The following is a 26,143-nucleotide window of genomic DNA, read 5'->3' on the forward strand; positions in this document are numbered from 1 at the left end:
GAACAGGCTGCTTGTCACCGTGGAACCCAGGGAGCGGAATTTACTTCCATCCGAGTGTTATTTAGTGTGATCAATGGCGGAAATAGAGCACCTTGTCCCATGACCAGGGTTTCCTTCATGTTTATAGTCAGGGAGAACAAGTTACAGGCATGGGAGAGTCAGTTCATCAGTCCTTGTGGATGAGTTTCCGTTTTGATGACGAGGTTATCAGCTTCGAGCAATTCTTTGATTAGGATTCAACGTGTTTTTGTCTTCGCTTTCAGTCTTCTAGATTGTGCGGCTTGCGGTCTGACCGAGTGCGACAGTAGACTCCTTCCATATCTACAGGGAAGGCAAAGACCAGCAGCATGGGGAAGAAGATGTCAAACAGAGTGGGACTAGGAGACATGGCCTGTTTCACTCCATTCTTCACTCCGAATCTGCCGGAAGTGGAATCTTCAATCTGTACAGTGCAGGGCATGTTTTCATGCAAGGAGTGAATCGGACTGAGGAGCTTTGGTGGGCAGCCAATTTTCCCCAAAATCTTGCAGAGTCCTGTTCTGCTGACGGTGTCGAGCGTATGGAGCAGATCATGTCCAGAGTATACCTTCCGACATCAACACCACACTGTGCTTCGGCCTGCAAGTCGACGAAGTCTTTAAAGTATGACCCGAGCAAAGGCCTTCCTCGTGACTCTATGAGTGAGATATTCCTGTAGTTGTTGCAGTCTCACCTGTCGGCTTTGTTTTCATGTAGTGCGATGATTATTATGTTATTCATCTCCTGCAGAACGGATCTTATCTTACAGCAGAGGAGGATAAGGTCGTAAAGGCTGAGAAAGATACATAATTACATGTACCAATTATTATCAATTCATGAAGGTAAATAATTATATTCACGAATTACGATCAATTCACAAAGGTAAATAATTATATTCACCAATTGGCATCAATTCATGAAGATAAATAATTATATTCACCAATTACCATCCATTCACAAAGGCAAATAATTATTTTCATCAATTATCATCCATTCACAAAGATAAATAATTGCATGAACCAATTATTTTCAGTATTTTATTTCATATAAAATGTAATTGCGGTTCATGTAATATCATTAACATTGATTGAGATCACATTGACCATTCTGTCAGCAATGAATCACATCTGTCCCAGAATTCAGTGGGAAATGGAATTAAATCAAACCGAGGATAATGAGCAGCTACCCAGCAGCCTCTGCGCTTTATTGACAAGTAATCACCTCATCATCACACAGAAACTCCTGATATGTAACTGGAGTGTGTGAGGATTTGTAAAGTGATGGTATGAATAAACCTACCAGGACTTGATGTTAGTTGATAAATATTTAAATCCAGATTTGTTATTTCCCTCGTCTGGACGGTAATGAAACATTTGCGGCCCTCCATTGAGTTTCACACTATTTCTGTTTCCACAGTAATAATGTTTAGTCTGTAACCTTCATTTATTTGGGTGAGGACATGTTGAATGTTTTGTTGTACATGAAAGGACCGCAATTTCCAAGTATTACAATCTTCCACTCTAATCCGAATTATGTACCCGCTTTCCGTCTTAAAGATGATGATTCACCATCAGCAGGGGAGAATCACCAGTAGCGCAGGGACATTTCCAGCCTTCTCTTGGTGACGTTCAGCTCGTTAGTTCCCGATAGCCAGGGGATGGAATTCATCCAGAAAATCTGGAAGGACTGAAGATATTAGACCGACACAAATGAAATACAGGACCAGCTTCAAGATATGAAGTGGTCAAGCACAAAGATGAGAATGGAGACCAACATCTGTGGATACATCGATCAATGCATTCACTGATTCCTTAATCAAAATATTCATTCCTGCATCACTGCAGTCATCCCTCCTTTCTTTGGCAGACGGTGGTGTTGTATTAATTGTAGTAACCCAGAGACCCAAGCTATTCACCTGGGGACATGAACTCAAATCCCACCATGGCAGCTGGTGGAATTTAAATTCAATTAGAAACCTGGGATTGAAAACTGGTCCAATTGAAGGGAACCATGAAACTATCATCGATTGTGGAAAAAAGTCACCTGATTCACTAATGTCGTTTAGGAAAGGAAATCTGCCACTGTACCTTGTCTGGCCTACATGTGACTCCAGATCCACAGCAACATGGTGGACTCTAGCTGCCCTCTGAATTGGCCTCGCAAGACACTCAGCTCAACAGCAATTAGGGAAAGGCAACAAATGATGGCCTTGCCAGTGACTCTCACATCCCGTGAAAGGGTAAAGGGGCAAAAAAATCACACAAACACACATGTTTTTCTATTTCAAAATGTATCCGCTCTCTGAGTCCTCTCTGATAGTCTGTCTGTAATTCTTTCTATCCATCCATCCATCCATCACAATATTATGATGTGTTGGAGGGATCCTCCAATGAGCCATTGATGCTAACAGGGTGTCAGAGAAGCTGGATAACTTTTATTTCCTGGGAGATTGGAACAGTTCACATAAGTTCACAATTTTAAAAATAAAACTGACTCCAGTGTTGTTGCTGGGTAGATTTGTTATAAATAGGCATTGTTGACAATGTTAAGGGTTTGAAGTTGGCTTGCAGCCAAGCGGTCAGTACTGAGGAAACAGATCTTTCATTTACTGCACAAACCCCCAGATGCTTCCTGTAAATAACATTGGACATTCGAGCCTCCCTGACTGCAGCCGGCTGGCTTGCTGCCAAATACTGTGCGGGACAGATTAGCCTGGATATGAATGAACAAAATGGCATTCAGCAATTCAAACAATATTGCTTTCAGTCACACATGGAATACACATTTTAAATGGCATTTCATCCAAGGAAATATTTTAATGAGTGCCGTGTTCACTGAGATTAAACACGATCAGAAAATATTAAATTGACCATATACTAGTTAATTTGTATTATTTCTAAGTAAAGAGCATTCCAGTTATTAAAGCCTGTTTATTAAGAACTTCATGAAGTGCGAGAGATCGATCTTGATGGTCCCAATGTCCCAGTCAATGGCAAAAATTAAAAAGAAATTAAATTGAATGAAAATTGTTGAATTGCCTTAAACCCGCAGGACTTCCTTGAATATTCTCCGAATTGTGCACCTCATTTAACCTGAGGCGCCTCTTATTCTTGATTAGCACCGTGTACTGTACAGTTTAATTTGTGCTGATCTCGATTATTTAATAGTCCCTCTCATAGCTGCCAATGAGTGGAGAAATGACCAGTTCATGACCCGCTTCAGTGGAAGATAAAACATTTATTCTTGTGATATTGTGTAATATGCCCCAAAGTCCTGATATCCTGTGTTCCTAATACCAGTGAATGGTAGACAGCCGGTGACCAATAGAATTACCTGCAATGATTTGGATGCTGAAGGATAACTTTACTGATCTCCGTGTCCGTTCTGATCCATTAACTTCTCTGTCAAAAGTAAATTTTACGTTTCTCTGTAAACTTACTGTTTAATTATCAGGCAGACGGGCTTCTTTTTCCGCTAATTTTCACAGGGCTGTCTTCGGGTCAGGAGCAATTCGAGAAATGCAAGGAGGGACATTGTATAATGTGAGGGGTTTCTTCTTATCTCTGGACCCAAACTGTATGGCCATAGCCACCCATTTTGTAGATAATATCACTTTGTTCATCCGCCGCATTTAGTTACATAAATCAATAATAATTCCTATGACTAATGATACTTTATTACTGTAATGAGATAGAGACCCGGAGTTGCTGCAAAACAGGCTGACAGTCCCTGTTAATATAACTTATTTTTTTAGATTCAACCCGCTGTGAAGTAGTGTAGAAATAAATGGACTTAATTTACATTTATATTAGTCATTTTTATGAACTGATCCTCAACTAGAATTTCACCATTAGAATCCCGGGAGACATTACAATGAATCCATTCAGCCAAATATCCCGATACAGGTAAAATGTCCACTTTTAACAATAACCTATTGTAAATATCTGAGTCCATTCTGTTGGGGATGTGGAAGGTGGGGCGTGGATCCAGTCGCCGCCTCCACCAGGGAATCAACAGGCGGCGCCTGGAAACCCGCCCCCTTCTGCCGGGTATTTAAATACCGCTCACTGGGGCCGGAATCCAACAGTCCGGGAGCTGGTTTGTTCACTGAGTTCTGGACAGAACCATTTTCCCCAAATGACCAGAAGGATGAGGCCGGCGATTTCTCTCAGTTTGTTGCTGACTTTCTTATCCGGTGAGTAGTTTTTATTGTCCAAGTCTCTCACTGTTACTGTCTCAGTGTTAGTCTCTCTCTGGAATGTTACAGAGTCAGGAATCATTTCACCAGGATTAATCCTCGGGGTTTTTGATATATTTTTACAGGTGTCCGGTCGGAGGTTGTGTTGACTCAGCCAGAGGCAGAGACCGGGCATCCCGGAGGCTCCCTGAGACTGACCTGTAAAACCAGCGGCTTCGATCTTGACAGCAACAGCATGTACTGGGTCCGTCAGGTTCCCGGACAAGGGTTGGAGTGGCTGGTTAGCTACTATAGTTCATACATCAACGACTACGCCCCAGCAATTAAGGATCGATTTACTGCGTCCAAAGACACTTCAAGGAACATCTTTTCCTTGGACATGACGAGCCTGAAAACTGAAGACACCGCCATCTATTACTGTGCAGCAGACCACAGCGAGAGGGACCAGGGCTGGACCCGAACAAGAACAGATCGAGAGAAACTCAACAACTTCCATCGTAACCTGACGGTCAGTACTTGTTTTAAATGTAATATTAACTGTAATGATCAGCCCCGACAACAAGTCGCTTCTGACAAAAGTAAAACAACAAATTTAACAGTAAAACCTAACAAATCAATTGATATAATGGGCTGAGCTTTTGGCTGTGTTTATATTTACTGTTAACAGTTTCCGCAATTACAGACCTGAATATAATGTTCATTTTAATATGTCTGATACTTGGAGGGGGTATCTGTTCATTGAGTTTTGTAAATTGCTGCATAAATACTAAACTAGATCAGAAGTAAACGTCTATTTGAAGTCAATATTGAGAGGCAGCACTGAACAGAGAGTGGGTGCAGTTCTTGTGCGGGTGTATTTCACTGTGATACTACAGCAGTGGGTCACAGTGCTCTGCACAGCGACATCCTCATACAAAAACCTCAGAAGGAGTTTGTTCAAATTGGTGATCACGATCACAACAGGAAAAGTCAAAGAAAATGGGAGCTAAATAAAATAAAGGTAATAAGTAATATTGGTTTGTAAAAATATATAAAAGTCTTCCGCTTTGTTTGTGTTTACGGACACGCTAAATCTTCACAGAGGCTTTTAAAGTATTCCAATCACATTTATAAATACAATGACCAGCACAGGCTGAAATATCTCACTGATTCACTCTTATGCGAGTCGGAATCAGGTTTTTGAGAGCGCAGTGAGATTAAATCTCTGTATTTTACAGTGAACAGTCTGCCGCAGTATTTGACATGGTGTGTCTCACTGTGATATATGGGATGGCACAGCAGTTACTGTCAATACAAAAACCCCTCAGCACTAATTGAGTCTGCCTGGGTCAGTGCTCGCTTTTACAATCCTGCTATATTTACAATGAAGTATTATTTCTGTCCAGCACTGCCCAAAAAACGTGGTTTAAGATGGAAAAGCTGTGATAATTATCCATTCATCAATTGGTGAATTCAATAACATGTTCATGTGTTATTCTGTGAATTATAAAACATGAGGATCATTGATGAATAGCTAAAGATATCCACAAACGCAAATATAATTTCGTGAAGATTCATCGTGATCTTACTTTGCCTCTGACTTATGAATATTTAAAATAATGGTGGATTTCTGTCTTTATCGTGCAGGGACAGTTATTGTATGGCACAGCCCAGGGAGTGTAACACTGTGACGCTATGGGCTACTGGGGACAAGGGACCATGGTGACGGTGACTGCCGGTAAGAACCACACATTTATTTAGTAACTGTTTTATTTGAGTCTTTGCTTTTTTTGTGTCTATTTTAATAACTCATTCAGCCAATGAAACCTGGGTTTGGTGGATTCTGTATGCAGAAGTTTTTACAATGTTTCATGTGATTCTGCTGAAATTGAGTTATATAATTCCGCTGTGTTTTGATAAAAAATGCTGCTGAGGGATTGAGACCCTGGTTGTTGTGATTTTGTGTTTATCTGCTGAGGATAATGTGTGGCCGGGGTACTTGAAATATCTAACGTTTGTAAAAACAGTTTGACGTTTCTGCAATGTTTAACCTCGGTGACATTTAATGGCTGCTGGTTTTACCATCTGTTGCACAAGGGTTTAAAAAGGTTTGAAATCAAACCCAATATTAACAAAAAAGCTTAAATTTCAATATTAATTTATTGAACATGTTCGCCTACTCACAATGCTGTTGACATTATTCCATATTTCTGTTTAGTTTAATTATTCATGCATTTAGTGACGAGCGGTTGTCTGGATTCGATATTGAGATTTTCTCGCAATGTTACATTGGATTCTGTTGGAAGTGTTTGTAGAATTGAGCTGCTTCTCCATGAAACGGGTTTCAGCCCCTCAGTGATGTGATTTTGGTGTTTTTCTGCTGAGGAGATTGTGTGTCTGGGTGACTTTGAATTAGTGGAATTTATGAAACGGTTTGGCGGTTCTGCATTGTTTCTGCATTGTTTAAACTCGGTGACATTGAGCAGTTACACGTTTTGCGATTGAATCGAAGCAGCCTACGCGTTTGTATCTGCTTGAAGCGCGATTGTTGGCAGAAAACAAACAGGCATCAGAAATGGCTAAAAAAGCATTTACAGATGTGTTAGAACATTTTGTCTTTATTTTAAGTGATAATTGCAGAATAAACTAAACCATGGATTATGACGCTCATTCAGAACATAATTCGTTACTGCAATCAGAAACTATACAATTACCAAGTTTTCAAATTGTAGAGTAAAAGTAATACAATTCAAACAATTATAATGTGGTAATATTTCTCCATATTGACGGAACAGCTTTCATATTACCCTGATTGATCATTAATCGCTTTTCACAATTCTGCTGCGCTCTGCGCACAATTAACATGATCGGGAAAGTTTTTAGGCTGGAAACATTTTGTGATTATGCATGAAAAAATTTCAGTAAGAATATACTGACTCTACAGAATTGTTCAGTTTCAAAAGAAATTTTGAATTACTTTTTTTATATCCCTGATAACATTTGCATTGACTTAAAGAGCAGTTTGACATTGCAGTTTGGCTATATGTCTATCCGGTTATTACATTCTTTCTGTGCAGCCGTAACCACATTATTCCTTCAATATCATTGGGATTTGGATAGCGAGATAATTGTCACTAATCTAATTTTAAACAGTTTACTGGGAGGTGTAATTCGCTGGCAGTAAAGGAATTGTTCTTACATTTTTTTGAAATAGAGATTGACAAGTAAAAGTTTGAAATTCGAACAGATTAACTTAATTGCAAACATTAGTATTAGTTTTGAACTTAATAACAACATCCTGTCTCCCATAGCTGTGCTGTACACAGGATAGAATTATAGGAGAAGAAGAGATTATATCTGAGTTTCATGCTTAATTCTTATTAAATATTAAATTGAAGAACAAAATCTGGAGTCAATTTGCCGGTTATATTTCAGTGGCGCAGATGATCTGAATGAATTCTTCTCATTAAATTGTCTATTGATCAATTTGGATCTTCTTTCAGTGAAAAATAGATTTAACAATTAAATTATAGGGATTGTTATTCTGGAAGCACTTTCATTGATAATAAGTAACTGCCAGGAACATTTGTTTACATGTAGCTCGGAGTTAAGGCAAGTTTGATTCAGCAAACAGATGATATTACACCTCATCAACAGTTAATGCGATGTGACCCCGGCCAGATTTGAAAGTGTTTCAAATATTCAACTCATAAATTCGTCGTGTGAATTACTCGATGAGAATAGATGGAATCTATGATTTCTCAATCCGTTTAGAAACGCATAGTTTACAATTTTGTCCATTAAAACAGAGCAGGAGAAGTAAAAATAAAATAGTAAATATTGATCAGATTTAAGTAAAATTGATATGCTTGCCTGAATATTACCATCTAGTAATTTGAAGTTTATTGTTCAACATTGTTTCAGTGTCAGGTTGATTTAAATAAACCCCAATTATCTCACAAAGTACCATGGAGAAACAAGTTTTCAATTATTGAAAACTATTTTTATTATAAAGTAGAAATCAGCTAACAAGAAAATGAATTGACAATAACAAGATAATTAACTTACAATATAATTTCAGTGATAATTAATTCAACATAAATGAACTCCAACAATTAAATAGTATACTGGACATTATAGTGATGCAAAATCTCAAAGGGTGGAGAGAATTTTGAATTGTATCCAAAATGAATTCAGAAAATAGTACTTTTCTTACTCAGCTGTGCTCAGCTCGATAAGGTGTTTCGCCTCGATATTTTTATTGGTTATATTTATACCTAAAATCAAATCAAATCAGTGGGTAATGGGTTTTCAATGTGAATGTTTCCTTATTTGTTTAATTCTTACCCTGTCATTGAGTCTCTATGACGGACAACCAATTATCCTGAATCTGTAGTATTTGCTGTGCTCATTTTCAGGGTAACTTAAACCATACATTGTTTGGAGATTTGAGTCAGACGGAGAATTAGATGGACTTCAAAGGGAGTTTTAAAATGAAAATCATTTTTCATTTCAAAGAAGTCATAGAATAATTGTAGCAAACTGACCATTGATCAATTAGAATCAAACAGCTTGAATGAAATGGACAGATTGAACAGATCTATCTGCGGGGAACTCGATTGTTGCACTATTTGTGTCTGTTCTGTTTCTGTGCGCGTGGTCACTGTGCTGGGACCAGGAATCTTCCTGGCTGGTTGTTAACCTTCTGGTTCGCTCTCCTGTATTTCAGGAAGTGCAATTTGATTTATTTCTTCAAAAAAACTTGTATTTGTGAGAAATGTGAAGGTTTGACTTTTTGACCAGGCGCCTCAGAAATGAGATACCCAACCCATTGTGACAGTCAGAAAGGACAATTCAGAAACGACAGACAGACCGTCGAAGGAGGTTTGGTCGATTTTAAGCCAGTGATGTATCTGTCTTGGGAGTGTTAGGTTAGGAAATGCAGAGAGAGTTTTATCTTATTTTAATCCGTGCTGTAGCAGTCCTTGACCTATTTGGTTGAACAGTGCAGAAGAAGAAATTAGCCTGTATCTTATTTTTAATCCTATCATAGGATGTTGGGGTCGCTGGCAAGGCCAGCATTGTTGCCCATCCTAATTTCCCATCCTTGAGAAAGTGTTGAAATGCCACCTCCTTGAACAGCTGCAGGTACACTCACAGTGCTGTTAGGTCGGGAGCTCCAGGATTTTGACCCATTGACAGTGAAGGAACGGCAATATAGTTCCAAGTCAGGATGTTCAGTGTCTTGGAGGGAACATACAGATGTTTCCATGCACCTGCTGCCCTTCTCCTTCTAGTTAGGAGAGGTTGCGGGTTTTGAAGGAGCCTTGGCGAGTTGTTGCATTGCATCTTGTATATGGTACACACTGCTGTCAATGTGCGTCGGTGGGGGAGGGAGTGAAAGTTTAAGGTAGTGGATGGGGTACCAATTCTGTGGGCTGCTTTGTCCTGGATAGTATTGAGTTTCTTGGGGTTTTTTGAAGTTTCACTCATTGAGGCAAGTGGAAACTATTTAATCCCAGTCCTGACTTGTGCCTTGTAGATGGTGAGTTGTCTTTGGGCGATACGAGTTGAATTACTCGCCACAGAATTCCCAGCCTCTGACCGGCTCTTGCAGCCACAGTATTTATATCAAAACCGGATTGAACCCTCTCCTGGGCATATTTGATGGGACAATGTGGAGAGAGTTTTATTTTATATCAAACCGATGCTGTACCTGACCCGGAGTGTTTGACAATTCAGTGGAGAGTTGGCTTTCTGTTGAATCCCACCCTTGCAGCTGATGACAGGAGTGTACTGGGGGAGGAGTGGGGGCTTTAATCCATATCTTAACTTGTCCTGTTCCTTACCTGAGAGTCTTTTCCCCGCAGAGGTCAAACAAACTGAATCAGCATCGAACTAACTGGCTGTGGGTTCTCGAGCCAGATCTGTGAAAATAAATTGTTCCATTGCTCGGTTGAAATGAAGTGCGTTAATTGTTATTAACAATATTTCTGGAGAGAACATGTATAAATTTTAATGAATTAATTATGTTTAAGCATTTTGAGTATCAGAAAATCATTGAATGTGAGTGACCTGAACTTGAGCACAATTTCAGAACAAACAGAATCAGGGAGTGACAGTGAGGCTCCAGAGAGCAGCGCCTGTTCTGATCTGATCAGAGGCTGCGAGTTATTTAAACGATTGAAATGGACAATGACCAGACTCTCACTCCAAATAACCGGCCACGGGGGATTTGGGGAAAAGGAGCCGCCATCAAAAACTGAGTCATTGGATTGCCGTCTGCAGGGGGAGGAATGAATTACAGAAATGAGAGCATGAGGAGAGGCTCTTCGATCCTGCCCTCCATTCAGTAAGATCATGGTTCATCTACCTCGACACTCAGTCTCTTTACCACACACCTTCACTCGCTCACTCTCTCTGTCACACACGCTCTCTCTCACACACGTGCCCTCTCTCCCTCTCACGCACTCTCTCTGACAGACACACACTGTCTCTTTCTCTCTCTGTCACACACACACACACACACACACACACACATAACTCTCACATTCTCCCTCTCACATACAAACTCTCTTTAACACGCACGCACTCTGTCTCAAACATTGCCTCTCTCTTTTACATACACTCTCACACATACTCTGTCAACTACACACACTCTCACACACGTGCACACTGTCTCTCCAACACACACATGCACTCTTACTCACACATGCACTCTCACACACTCATTCTCTCTCACACACACACAAACACACACACACACACGCACACTCCCTCTCTTTTATGCACACCCACTCTCTCTCACATACATGCACCCTCTCTCCCACACACATACACACTCTCACACATGCGCACACTCTCCATTCTCTCTCTCACATATAGATAAATAACACTCTCTCACACACATGCATCCTCGATCTCTCTCTCTTGCACACGCAGAAACACAACCACATTCCCTCTCACACACACACACTGTTTCTCTCACACATGCATTCTCTCTCATTCTCTCTCTCACACACACTCACATACTCTCTCTCTCTCACTCTCTTTCTCTCTCTCTGACACACACACTGGCTCTCTCTTTCACACACTTTTTCTCCCACACACACACACGTTCTCTCTCTCTCACACACTCACTCTCACAGACTTCTACTACCTATCACTCACACCCCTACACTCTCTCTCTCACACACACACACACACACACACACACACAGTCGCTCTCTCTCACACACAAACATTTCTCCATCTCAGACAATCTCACACTCTCACACACGCTCTCTCACTCTCTCCCACACACACACTCTTTCTCTCCCACACACGCAGATTCTCTATCTCACACACTCTCACACTTATACTCCCTATCTCACACACACACTCTCACACACACACTTTCTGTCTCTCTCTGTCTCTGTCTCTCTCTCTGAAAAACACACATACACTTGAATGCACTCTCTCTCTCTCTTTCTCACGCACACACACACACATTCTCACATACAGAAGTGGGCTGAAAATATTAATTGCTGAATGAAAATCCGTTAAGCTGCATGCTTGTTCACTGTTCCATTTCTGATGTCTTTTTGTGTAAAATGAAATTACACAGGTGACATCACTATATATGTGGAGAATTTCCAAATGTTGAACCAAACACATAGAAACAAGGAAAAGGGAGGGATCTGATTGGGACCACGGTCGCCTGGATCCCCAATACTGGTGCACACTTGGTGCAAAATGCCTGCACGGCCCATCCTGGTTTTGCTGTCACCTTCCCCTCCAGCCCCCTCAGTCTGCCTATTCGCGCACTGACACGGGTTTCTCAAAGAAAGGCATCGGTATTAAAGCAGCTGGCCAGCGATCTACACTGCTGCCTGACTTCACACAGCCGGTGTTACTGAAAGCTGATCAATATGGAGAATCGGGACAGGATCGATTGAGAGAAAGAGGAGGAGGTGGAGGTGGTGGAGCCAAATGGAGGAACCCCCAGCTCAGCTGTGGACAACAGACAACGGAAAGTTGAGCCGGAGCGGAAAATCATCCGGAGAAATATCGCCTTGATGAGCCTGCAGCACCTGGGCACCCTCACTACCCACAATCACTTACCCTCACCCACCATCACTCACTCACTCGCCCTCACTCACTCCCTCACCCTCACTCCCTCGCCCACCCTCATTCACCCACCCTCAATCACTCGCCCTCACTCCCTCCCTCACCCACCCTCCCTCACCCACACTCACTCACTCACTCACCTTCACTCACCCACCTTCACTCACCCTCATTCACTCACCATCAATTACTCACTCACACTCACTAACTCACACTCACTCACTCACCCATCACTCACTCACTCACACTCACCCTTACTCACTCTCACTCACCCTCACTCACTCACCCACACTCACTCACCCTCATTCACTCACCATCAATTACTCACTCACCCTCACTCACTCACTCACCCTTACTCACTCTCACTCACCCTCACTTACCCTTACCTACCCAGCCTCATTCACACTCACTCACCCACCCTCCCTCACTCACCCTCCTTCACTCACACTCACTCATCCTCAGTCACCCTTACCTACCCAGCATCATTCACACTCACTCACCCTCACTCACTCACCCACCCTCACTCACCCACACTCACTCACCCAGCCTCATTCACACTCATTCACCCATCCTCACTCATCCTCACTCAAACTCACTCATCCACCCATCCTTACTCACCTACCTGCACTCACAATCAATAACTCATCCTCCCCACCCTCACACACCCACTCACCCTCACTCACATACTCAACCTCACATACCCACCAACCCTCACTCTCCCACTCATCTACCCTCATTCAATCACCCACTCTCACTCACTCATCCATTCTCACTCACCCACATTCAGACACCCACCCACGCTCACTCACCACCCACCCTCCCTCACTCCTTCACTCACCCACCCACCCTCTCTCACTCAGCCACCCTCCCTCGTTCTGTCACTCAGCCACCCTCACTTTGTCAATCATGCACACGCTCACTCACTCGATCACTTTTCCTAAATCGGTGTGTGGGAGGGCGGGATCTGCGGGGAAGAGAGACCTGGAAGCGAGGCCTGAGGCCTAGCAGTTCCAGAAAGTGGAGCATGGCCCAAGGGAGCGACGAACGTCGGTGGAAAGGGCAGAGAGGCGGGGCTAAAGCGCAAAGAGCCTGGGGGAAAGGGCAGGGAGGCGGGGGGAAGTGTAGAGGGTCAGGGAAAGGGGCAGCGATCCAGCGGAAAGTGCATAGAGATGAGGCAAAGGTCAGTGAGCCGGTGAATGGGCAGAGATCCGTAGAGTAAGTGCAGAGAGCTGGGGGAGAAAGGGCAGAGAGGCGGGTGGGTGAAAGGGCAGAGAGACGGGAGGGGGCAAGGGCAGAGAGGAGTGAGGGGGAAAGGGCAGAGAGGGGTGAGGGGGCAAGGACAGATAGGGGTGAGGGGGCAAGGGCAGAAAGGGGTGAGGGGGCAAGGGCAGAGAGGGGTGAGGGGGCACGGGCAGAGAGGCGGGAGGGGGCAAGGACAGAGATGGGGAGGGGGTAGGTCAGAGAGGGGGAGGGGGAGGGGGCAAGGGCAGAGAGGGGTGAAGGGGCAAGAGCAGAGCGAGGGGAGGGGGCATGGGCAGAGAGGGGAGGGGGCAAGGGCAGATGGGGAAGGGGCAAGGGCAGAGAGGCGGGAGGGGGAAAGGGCAGAGAGGCGTGAGGGGGAAAGGGCAGAGAGGCGTGAGGGGGAAAGGGCAGAGAGGCGGGAGGGGGCAAGGGCAGAGAGGTGGGAGGGGGAAAGAGCAGAGAGGAGGCGGGGAAAGGGCAGAGAGGAGGTGGGGTAAAGGGCAGAGAGGAGGTGGGGTAAAGGGCAGAGAAGCGTGGGGTGGGACGGGCAAAGAGGCATGGGGGGAAGGACAGAGAGGTGATGGAAAGGGCAGAGAGCCGGGGGAATGTGCAGCGAACCTTGGCTTAAGTGCAGAGAGCTGGGGGAGAAAGGACAGAGAGGCGAGCGGGAAAGGGCAGAGAAGCAGGGGGAAGAGCAGAGGGGAGGGGGAATGCGCAGATGGGAGGGGGGAAAGGGCAGAGAGGCGGGGAGAAGGGCAGAGGGGAGGGGAGAAAGGGCAGAGAGGAGGGAGGGTAAAGGGCAGAGCGGTGTGGGGGAAAGGGCAGAGGGGTGGGGGGAATGGGCAGAGGGGAGGGGGGAAATGGCAGAGAGGAGCGAGGGTAAAGGGCAGAGTGGCGGAGGGGAAAAGGGCAGAGAGGCGGGGGGGAAAGGGCAGAGAGGTGGGAGGGTTAAAGGGCAGAGAGGCGGGAGGGGGCAAGGGCAGAGAGGAGCGAGGGGGCAAGGGCAGAGAGGAGTGAGGGGCCAAAGACAGAGAGGGGTGAGGGGGCAAGGGCAGAGAGGGGTGAGGGGGCAAGGGCAGAGAGGGGTGAGGGGGCAAGGGCAGAGAGGCGGGAGGGGGCAAGGACAGAGAGGGGTGAGGGGTAAAGGGCAGAGAGGAGTGAGGGGCCAAAGACAGAGGGGTGAGGGGGCAAGGGCAGAGAGGGGTGAGGGGGCAAGGGCAGAGAGGGGTGAGGGTGCAAGGGCAGAGAGGGGTGAGGGGGCAAGGACAAAGATGGGGAGGGGGTAGGACAGGGAGGGGCGGGGGCAAGGGCAGAGAGGGGTGAGGGGGCAAGAGCAGAGCGGGGGGAGGGGGCATGGGCGGGGAGGGGGCAAGGGCAGAGAGACCGGAGCGGGTAAAGGGCAGAGAGGCGGGAGGGGTAAAGGGCAGAGAGGCGTGAGGGTAAAGGGCAGAGAGGCGTGAGGGTAAAGGGCAGAGAGGCGGGAGGGGGAAAGGGCAGAGAGGCGGGAGGGGGAAAGGGCAGAGGGGAGGGGGGAAAGGCCAGAGAGGAGGCGGGGAAAGGGCAGAGAGGAGGTGGGGTAAAGGGCAGAGAAGCGTGGGGTGGGACGGGCAAAGAGGCATGGGGGGAAGGACAGAGAGGTGATGGAAAGGGCAGCGAGCCGGGGAACGGTCAGAGAGCCGGGCGAATGTGCAGTGAACCTTGGCTTAAGTGCAGAGAGCTAGGGGAGAAAGGGCAGAGAGGCGAGCGGGAAAGGGCAGAGAAGCAGGGGGAAGAGCAGAGGGGAGGGGGGAATGGGCAGACGGGAGGGGGGATAGGGCAGACGGGAGGGGGGAAAGGGCAGAGAGGCGGGGAGAAGGGCAGAGAGGCGGGGAGAAGGGCAGAGCAGTGGGGGGGAAAGGGCAGAGGGGTGTGGGAATGGGCAGAGGGGAGGGGGGAAATGGCAGAGAGGAGGGAGGGTAAAGGGCAGAGCGGTGGAGGGGGAAAGGGCAGAGAGACGGTGGGGGGGAAGGGCAGGGAGGCGGGGGGTGGAGGAAGGGCAGAGAGCCGGGCTATAGTGGGGAGAGCCAGGCGAAAGCACATAAACCCGTGCAGAGAGCTGGGGGGGAGAGGTTGAGGGCAGAGAAGAGGGGTAAGAAATGTCAAAGAGGCGGTAGGGGGAAAGGGCTGAGAGGCGGGAAGGGGAAGGGGCAGGGAGGCTGGGAGGAAAGGGCAGAGAAGCGGTGGGGGAAGGGCAGAGAGGCCGGGGGGAAGCGCAGAACCGGGCTATAGTGGGCAGAGCCAGGCGAAAGCAACTGCGAGCCGAGGCCCCAGGCACCCTGGGCCCCTCTTTTTCTATCTCTCCCTCTCTCTCCCTTATGGTCTCTCCTCCTCCCGAAATCCTTACCATTCCCGGGGAAAGGTGCTATGTGCCTGGGATAGAAGGGAGACAATGTCTCTGTGCGCTTCCCCCCGGCTCCCTGTGCCTTTCTCCAGCAGGTATTCGCTGCCCTCCTATCACAACCTGTTTGTCTCCCACTTTTACTGCTGAAAGAGCGAAAATGCTGGAATCTATTATTATGGAGTCTATCACGGGTCACTTAGAAAATCCAATTGCAATTATATGGATCGATCATGGTTTTGTGAAAGGGAAATCATGTTTGGCTGATTTATTTGGGGCCTTTCGAGGAAGCAACAATGAACATGAATAAAGGGGAATCTGTGGATCTGCTGTACTTGTGCTCCCAGAAGGCATTTGACAAAGTGGCACATCAAAGGTTACTACACAAAATAATGGTGTCAGCAGTAACATTTCAGCACGGGTAGAAGTTTGGTTAGCTAACAGGAAACAGAGAGTAGGGATAAATTGGTTATTTTAGATTGGCAAGATGTGAGAAGTGGAGTGCCACAGGGATCAATGCTGCGGCCTCAACTATTTACAATTTATATCAATGACCTGAATGAAAGAACTGAATGAATTTGCTAAATTTGCTGATAACACAAAGATAGATACAAACGTAAGTGGTGAAGAGGGGATAAAGGGTCAACAAAGGGATATAGTTTGGTTAAGTAAGTGGGCAAAAAAATGAAGATGCAGTATAATGTGGGAAAATATAAACTTGTCCACTTTGGCAGGAAGAATACAAAAGCAGCATATTTTTGAAAGGGAGAGAGATTGCAGAACCCTGAGGTACAGAGGGATGTGGATCCCTTCGTCCATGAATCACAAAATGTTACAATACAGGAACAGCAAGTGATGAGGAAGGCAAAGGGAGTGTTGTCATTTATTACAAGGGGAATAGAATATAAAAATAAGGATGTTTTGCTGCAATTTAATAGGGCGTTGATGAGACCTTGTCTGAATTACTGTGTACAGATTTGGTCTTCTTTAAGAAAGGATATAAAAGTATTAGAAGCTGTCCAGAGAATGTTCGTTCAAATGTTACTGGGAGGTGTTGTCGGTTATCTCATGAGGAAAGTTTCGATAGGCTGGGCCTGTATCCATTGGAGTTTAGAAGAATGAGAGCTGATTTTATTGAAACATATAAGATCCTGAGGGGAATTCAGAGGGTGGATGCTGAAAGGATGTTTCCCCTTGTGGGAGAGACGAACGATAGGGAACACAGTTTAAAAATAAGAGGTCTCCCATTTCAGACGGAAATGAGGAGATTTTATTTTTCTCTCAAAGGGTCGTGAAACTTTGGAACTCTCTTCCCCAGGGAGCGTTGGAGGAGGAGTCATTAATATTTCAAGGCAGAGGTGGAGAGGTTCTTCATTGACAAGGGAGTCAAAGGTTAGCCGAGAGTATGTGGGAATGTGGAGTTAACGCCACAATCAATCAGCTATGATCGTATTGAATGGTGGAGGAGGCCCCAGAGGCCGAATGGCCTACTCCTGCTCCTGATCCGCATGTTCACATGTACATACGATTGGAAAATGTCGTAATTACTGTAACTGGAATTCAATTTAGAGTTCACTGGTCATTATAAAGGTATCATTACAAAGGTACTTTCGAAGGGCCTTTGCTATTCTTTGTTTTGGGGGACGTGGAGAGGGAAGGGGGCATCACTCAATTTGAACAGAGCCAATTTCCAAAACTGCAATGATATCAATGACGAGACAATTTCTCTATCACCAAGTGCTGTTGATTAAGAAATAAATGGTGGCGAAATAATGGGGAAAATCCTCTGCTCTTCCATTTTAATCCAATGAAAGGTACGTCATTCAGATGACATCAAAATGTTCTCTTTTAGTAATGGGATAGAAGCGGAAAAGGAGGTGTGGGTTTCTTAAGAGGGAACCGACAGGTGAGGGTCACCAAATGATGGAAATAATAAATGATCAAATGTGGGTGTGGGTTTTAGTTGGAATATATTTGGATATGTTTATAGTTATAGTCAAATTTTGAGTTGTTTGGTTACTTGATGATCACAAATCACAGTGTCTAACTTATTCAATCGGCCATTCTTTCCCAGCGACACCGTCTTCGCCCACTCTCTACAGCCTGGTCTCCTCCTGTCAGCAACACAATACCGACGGCTCCGTCACCTACGTCTGTTTGGCGATGGACTACTCCCCAGAAATCACCAAACTGACCTGGAAGAAAGATGGACAGCCGATCACCACTGGATTTAAAACTTACCCGTCAGTGAGAAACCAGAAGGGAACCTTCACCCTGAGCAGCCAGATAATCATCACCGAGTCAGAGGGGGAATGCAGCAAAATCAAGTGTGAGGTTCAACACAGCGGCTCAGACAAGAGCATTGGAATGACATGTAAGTGTTGGGGAACCTGTGAGAAACAGAAAAGCTGTGATTAACCTGTATAGGGCCTTGGTTATAACACATTTATCGTTCATTGGATAGTTCTAACAGCTGGACATTCCAGGTTAGTGTCTATTAACGGTAAAAGCCTGTTAAAATATACGAACTCATTGTATTTGTTATCAATTTCTTCTGCAAGAAATGTCTAACCTGTGTTTCTTGCAGGTCCTGACATCTCTCCAACTGTTCTCCTCACCGTGAGTTCCCGGGAAGAAATCACAATCAATAAATTTGCAACCGTCGTCTGTTCAATCATCGATCTCCGTCCAAAGTCAATGACCGTGAAGTGGCTGAAGAATGGACAACCCATTGATTCAGGAATTGTCACCTCTCCCGTCTTTGAAGTGAAGGGGACCTTCTCGGCGACCAGTCGGCTGAAAGTCTCCGCTGGGGAATGGTTCACCGGCGCGGTCTATACCTGTCAGGTCACTCACCAAGGGGTCACCCAAAGTCGAAACACCACCGGGTCTGGTAAGAGATACAAACCCATTACAGTAACTGGTAACCGCTTCGGAATAGTGTTGGAAAGTGCAGCCATAAAACGACTTTCAGTACTGCATTCCAGGGCCCAGGAATGGTATATTTGTATTGGGACTGGGGCAAAGCAGATTCACTAGAATGTTTCCGGGGCTGAAAGACTTAAATTATGAGAACAATTTACACAGACCAAGCTGGTTTTCCATTGTGTAAAGAAGATTAAAGACGATAGTTAAAGGTTGATATGTCCAAGGTGATTTATTCTCCTTCAGGGAGTGAAGGCTGACTACTGCTGTCCTGCTTATGAAGGTGAAAATTTGGTTGATTTTCATTTCTGTCTCACAGATGATTCCCCCTGCCGCAATGATCCCACAATTACTCTACTGCCACCGCCAATAGAACAGGTCTTACTGGAGGCGACGGTGACATTAACCTGCATCGTTTCTAATGCTCCTTATGGAGTCCTCGTGTCCTGGACCCAAGAAAAGAAGCCTTTGAAATCAGAGATCGCCGTCCAACCGGGAGCGGATCCTGACAGCGTGGTCAGCAACGTAAACATCTCTACACAAGCCTGGCTGAGTGGGGCTGAGTTCTACTGCGTGGTGAGCCATCAGGATCTGCCGACTCCTTTAAGAAGTTCCTTCCACAAGAATGGAGGTGAGCGGTGAGATTGAAGCAATAAGTGAGCCATTGTGTCTATTTCCAGGGTAAGTGCTAGAGTCAATATTTAGAATCCAGTGTACTAATGGTCTCATCTGATTGGCAATTTCACTAATTAAAAGTTCTGGGCCTGTAGACTTTAAGGGGAAAATTGATAAGTAAATGTAGGAACAATGAATTGAAGGCTGTGCTATTGGATTTCGATGAAGAAAGGTGGAAGGAGCTTGGTGTAGAGCTTAAACACCAGCACAGACCAGGTGGACCGAATGAACTGTTTCTGTGCTGTAAACTTTAAGCAGCTTTCCAATCCAACTCTTTAAGTTCTCAGATAAAAGGATTGTATCTGTAAGATGTTGGATTCGGGGGCCAAAATCCCGAAAAGGACAGTCAGCTGGTCATCAGGAAATTTAAGATTTTTTAAAAGTTTATTAAGAAACAACAGTTTAGGCTGATGCAGGAATTCATTGGACCGGAAAAGTATACGACGGGTGACAGCTGACAGCAGTTTACTGGTCCCAGGCGGCGGACAAATGTTTGGCACAAAGTGAATTGATCTCACCTTCCTCCTCCTCCTTGGCCGTTTTGAGGAAGGCAGCTGCCACCGGGCACTGCAGCCTCACCACGGCACCTCACCAGCATATGACCCCACCAGGACCTAGGCTCTTTGCCTGAGCACTTGTTAATATAACCTTTCTCTGGGGGCTATTAACTTATCCAGTGTCAATTACCAATGCAAACTCTTCTCACCAAAGGTTAAAGGACATATACCCAAACTGCCAGGGTGGCTACCACATCCCCAACTTCCTGTTCGCCCCCCTGCTCGAGGTCAGATTTTAAGTTTACATCATGCTGATGCTCACATCCTGGTCCTTTCTAAACATTTGCACAGATGAGGGGGTGCACAAGACTACAGCCTCCCAACTCAGGAGTGTCAACATGGCAGCCTGAACTGAGACTGTTTAGAGGTCAAAGTGTTTAGAAATCCTGTTTCCAGATAGAATCCATACTATTTAGCAACCCTTTAAAGGTTCATTATTATCCAGATAATAGCAGCTTTTGAAGAGCCCAATTTCTTAGACATCCAACCCTGCTCCGAGCTGGAAAACCAGATAGATCCCAAAATGGAAAATGGAAACTTTTAAGATTCAATACAAATCGCATTTCTCTCACATCTAAGCAGCGTTTTTTTTGGCTCTGAAATTGTCCAGTTTATTAACAGTTATTGTAATTTTTATGCAGGTTTTCTGCGAGAACCGTCCGTGTCTGTCCTGCTGCCCTCGGCAGAAGATGTCTCCGCTCAGAGATTCGTCTCCCTCAGCTGCTTAGTGAGAGGTTTCTCCCCACGAGAGATTTTCGTCAAGTGGACCGTCAATGACAAGCCGGTGAATCCCCGGAACTACAAGAACACCGGGGTGGTGGCGGAGAACGGCAATAGCTCCTTCTTCATGTACAGCCTGTTATCCATTGCAGCGGAGGAGTGGGCCAGCGGCGCTTCTTACTCCTGTGTGGTGGGACATGAAGCGATCCCCTTGAAGATCATCAACAGAACGGTTGATAAATCCAGCGGTAAACCGAGTTTTGTGAATATTTCCCTTGCACTGATGGACACCGTTAATTCATGTCAATGAGAATCTCTCGGTCACGTTTCAAACTTCAATAAAAAAAATAATAAAGTCCTTTTCTCCAATCGTGATTTAAATGCACAGTCGCTTAATTAATTTTGTTTTCCACTTTTGCTAATGTTAGAGCTGTTTAGTTAAAATCGGATATTTCCAGGGCTCAGAACCAAGTCTTGTACACCCAGTGCTCCCAGCTCAGATGCATCCTGGGTTAGAGACAGAGTAAAACTCATTCATAACGGGATTCTGCAAAATAACATCACCAACTCTCCTCCCACTGAGGAGAAATCTGACAATTTCCCATTTCCGGCAAACAAACTCAGCACATTTAGATCTCGGTGTTGCTGCTTCTCTTATTGTCCAATCCTTTAAATGGATATCAGCTTTAAGTTGCTGCATCGCACCCACTGGGAATTGAAGTGAGGGTCACACAGAAACATGTCCCAACAATGCCCCATCAGAGAGAGGGGGAAGACAAATTGTTAACCCACTGTACCCCCCACTTCCCCAACAGAGAGAGGGGGAGGGGAAATTGTTAACCCACTGTACCCCCACTTCCCCAACAGAGAGCGGGGGAAGGGAAATTGTTAACCCACTGCACCCCCTCACTTCCCCAACAGAGAGAGGGGGAGGAGAAATTATTAACCCACTGTACCCCCACTTCTCCAACAGAGAGAGGGGGAAGGGAAATTGTTAACCCACTGTACCCCCATTTCCCCGACAGAGAGAGGGGGAATGGAAATTGTTAACCCACTATACCCCCACTTCACTAACAGAGAGAGGGGGAAGGGAAATTGTTAACCCACTATACCCCCACTTCACTAACAGAGAGAGGGGGAAGGGAAATTATTAACCCCCTGTACCTCCGCTTCCCCAACAGAGAAAACTGAAAGGAAAATTTTTAGCCAATTTTACCTCCACTTCCTAAACAGAAAGACGAGGAAGGCCATTAGTTAACCCGGTGTGTCTCCACCTTCTCAGCAGAGAGAACCGAAAGAGAAATAGCTTAGCCAAGCAGACGGAGCAAAACTATTAACTCACTGGACTCTCAGTCCCCGAGCAGAGAATCTGGAAGGGAACGGGCCTCTACTGTCAGGACCCAGTTACCAACAGCAGAAGTCGGCATCTAGCTTACTGGCCACAGGTTTTAAAGTCCCATCATGCTTAAAATGTTGTAAAATATATATTTATGCAACATAATTTTAAGAAGTTTTCACACTCTTGTTCCTGTTAATCTTATGCTAAGATTGATTTCCCATCATCCGAATCTAAACTGATTATTAAATCCTCCCTGGGTTGTTCACGGTTCTGCCCCTGAATTTTATGAGGCAGATGGTTGATTGTTTGCATTCGTTCACCTGATATCACCTTGCACCTCACAGAAAACACGTTTATACAGAACATTGAAAATATTCACCAAAATTTTCACTATCAGGGTCAGACTCGATCGTTGGGACCTGGTGAAACACTGAAAAATAGTAAAAATGCACACAAGGGACACAAATGGACGCACACAAACATACATACATACACACATAGGCACAGACACGCAGACACAAACACACACAGTACAGGCAGACACACACACATACATACATAGGCACACACACACACACAGGCACAGACACACACACAAACACGGGCAGACACACAAACACACACACATAGACAAATACACATTTGCACACACACAAACACAGGCACAGACAGACACACACGCACACACAATCACACATAAACACAAATACACACACAAATGCAGGCACAGGAACACACATATACACAATCACACACACACACACAAATACACACGTGCACACACACATACACATACACACACACTCACACACACATACACAATCTCACACACACAAACAGATAAAACCAGACAAGCAGACTCATACAAGGACACAAATATGCATTATCACACATTCACAATGACAGAAATACAGACAAAAAGACACACACTATCATACACATTAAAACAAGTACATGGATACACATGAACACATGCACACACATGAGCAGACGACACCCAGACAGACAAAAACATAGAGGAACAGACTAACACATTCACAGGCACACATGTAGACACAAACATGAAACACTCTTATACACACGAGAACACAAAAAACACACGTTAGTACGTTTGAAAACATAAACACACATTGATACATAGTTTTAAATATCCATCAACACACAAATGCACACATTAAAAACTTTCTCTCTCTCTCTCTCACACACACACACGCTGTGACACAGACATTAATATGCTGACACATACGTGGAACACAAAAAGAAACATTAACACATATTAGCAGACAAGAACGCATAAACACACATTAACACAGATAGTAATAAATAAACATAGATATCAATACATAAACACACACAATAACACACTCATACATACACATTGGCAAAAAAAACAAAATATACATGCAGACGCAGACACAAAAATGCACAAGTCAGCACTCATTGGCAAATGAACACACCTCAATACTCTTACACACATATGGACACAGAAACAAAGAGTGATGCAAGGCACGATATACTCATGCACACATACATAAAAGCTAAAGCATGACACAAACGCCAGGCTATTGAAGAAGGTTTAATTCAAATGCACTTTTTTAACCGACGTATCCTCCGGCAATTGTCCCTATTACATAATGATCCGAAAAGCACACTGAAACAATGTTCTTACTGAGAATCTGATTTAAGTTAATGACGCACCAAACATTCCCATCACAAATAGACAAACAAGATGGGAACTCACATCCGAGATTTAAAAATGCAACGTTCACAGTTTCCAAATAAGTTGCTCAGTGAATCTCTCTTGATATCCATCATAATATTCTCCAATAATAGATCGTACGAAATTGTTCGAAAATAAAATGATATTGGAGATAATTTTCTATATTTTCCGACTCGGACTATACGAGGATTGTAAAGCAAGAACAGCTGTGGAGATAGTTACATAGATAGGTTGCTGAAATTCACGAGCTTAACAGTAGATATATATTGAACATTAAATTAGAGAATACATTAATAACTTAGGAAAGAGTAAAGAGTATATTTTTAAAAGATATCCTAGATTAATAAGTAACCTAATTATATTTCCTCGGTTATATCCTCGCAGATTCCACAGATCGCACCTGGATTGAAGACTCTGAGGATGATAACGGCAACATCTGGACAACCGCTTCCACATTCATCATCCTGTTCTTCCTGAGCATTTTCTACAGCACTGCCGTCACTCTGGTGAAGGTCAGAAGATTCAATCCACTCACACTTCAAACTGACAGAAGCGGTTTGAAAAATCTCTCAATGTTTCATTGATTAAAACACTAACATAAATGTCCCACATTCTAAACATCTGCTTCATTATTTTATCCTCTTTTGCAGATCAAGTGACCAGTTGAATCTTGGACACCGTAGATTTTCCTCAGCCGTTTATTGAGATCTCTGTATTACGAATTTAAAATATGTCCTCTCGGTGAATCTAAAAATGAAATACCTTCAGTTCATGTTTCCGAATTTGTAACTAAGACAGTCATGGACGGTATTTCCGCTTCTCTGTTTGAAATGTGCGAGATAATTATGGCTGTGTTGTAATTGTAGCTTATAATTCCCCAGTAGTTTGAATTCCATGTGTAAATAAGTAGCTTTCCTCATTCCTCATTCACAATTATTCCCTTCCCTTTATGTTGAGCTCCGGTTTTCTCTTTCTGGTCTCTGTTACAGCTGTACATACAGTTGGCAGCTCAGAGCGAATGTGTTCTGTTCTCAGTGTGACTCTCAGTCATCTTATTCAGTCCAGTTGACTTTAAAATAAACTTTTCTGTAAAATGTTCTCCGAAATTGTTAATAAATCATGAATGTGAAACGAACTGACTTTGCTGAACTCCTTTCCCCCAGGCCCATCGACACCACTCCATTTCCCCTATTACACTGTTTCCTCCCCTTTCCCAGACAGGTGTTTTTAACTATTCCTGTTTGGGATGTGAATCAAAAACAGAAAATGCTGGTAAAACTCAGCAGGCCCAACAGCATCTGTGGAGAAAAAAAAGAGTTAACGTTTCCAGTCCTCATGACTCTTCTTCAGAGCCCAAGGTCCTTCAGTGAAAGAGACACTGCGCCACCCAGCGACCCATCGGTGTTAATACACCTTTACCTCTACCTTTTTATGGCAAACCCCAGAGCCAGGATGATTGCACAGCGAGGAGAACCTCGGTGATTTCACTCATACTCAGGCCTGTCACAGTCACATGTCAGGTAATTGTAAACAGCAGGGATCTGCTTCATCAGAGGCCCATACAGGACAGTATATGGAGGACGAAAGTTTCCTTTACACTGTCCCATCTAACACTCCCAGGGTCGGTGCAGCAGGGGTTAGATAGGGAATAAAAGTTTTTTTTTTATCTCTTTACCCTTTCATGAGGTGTGGGTGTCGCTGGCAAGGCCGCCCAGAACAGCCCGGCTTCCAAGGCCATTTCAGAGGGCTGTTAAGTGTCAGTCAGGTTGCTGTCGACCTGGAATCACATGTCGACCAGGCTGGGTAAGGATGGCAGATTCCCTTCACTAAAGGACATTAGTGCAGCAGATGGGTTTTTACGACAATCGGTGACAGTTGTCATGGTCACCATTACTGAGGCTAGTTTTCAATCCCAGGTTTTAATAATTGAATTCACATTCCAGCAGCTGCCATGTTGGGATTTGAACCCAAGCGCCCAGAGCATTCGCCTGGACTCTCTCCACCTTGTCCAATTAAACACTCACAAGGCAGAGACGTCACAATCCACCTTCTCAATGCAATTAGGGATGGGCAATAAATGCTGGCCCAGAGAGCCACGCCCACATCGCATAACAAAAAATACACAAATACCGCAGACTGAACCGTTGACACAAACCATGGGAGATTCCTGGAGACTAGGGCCGATCTGACACAAACACATTATCGAGCAGTAATCCTGCAAATTATTACCACAGTTTGGGGCTTATTAGGAACACCAGGGAGCACAAATCGTGGAAATTCCCAGGCC

General features: G+C 44.7%; 1 gene segment (V, D, J or C); it reads left to right on the forward strand.

Moving 5' to 3' along the window:
- Nucleotides 1-4,167: 4,167 nt before the first annotated feature.
- LOC144675303 (Ig heavy chain C region, membrane-bound form-like) lies at nucleotides 4,168-24,462 on the forward strand. The segment is given in 7 exon segments: nucleotides 4,168-4,213; nucleotides 4,342-4,794; nucleotides 17,995-18,294; nucleotides 18,508-18,813; nucleotides 19,165-19,476; nucleotides 20,719-21,045; nucleotides 24,241-24,462. Coding segments are annotated over 7 exon segments (1,944 nt in total).
- The last annotated feature ends 1,681 nt before the right edge of the window (nucleotides 24,463-26,143 follow it).

This window comes from Cetorhinus maximus, unplaced genomic scaffold (genome assembly GCF_964194155.1).
Source record: "Cetorhinus maximus unplaced genomic scaffold, sCetMax3.hap1.1 HAP1_SCAFFOLD_941, whole genome shotgun sequence".
Classification (NCBI taxonomy): Eukaryota; Metazoa; Chordata; class Chondrichthyes; order Lamniformes; family Cetorhinidae; genus Cetorhinus; species Cetorhinus maximus.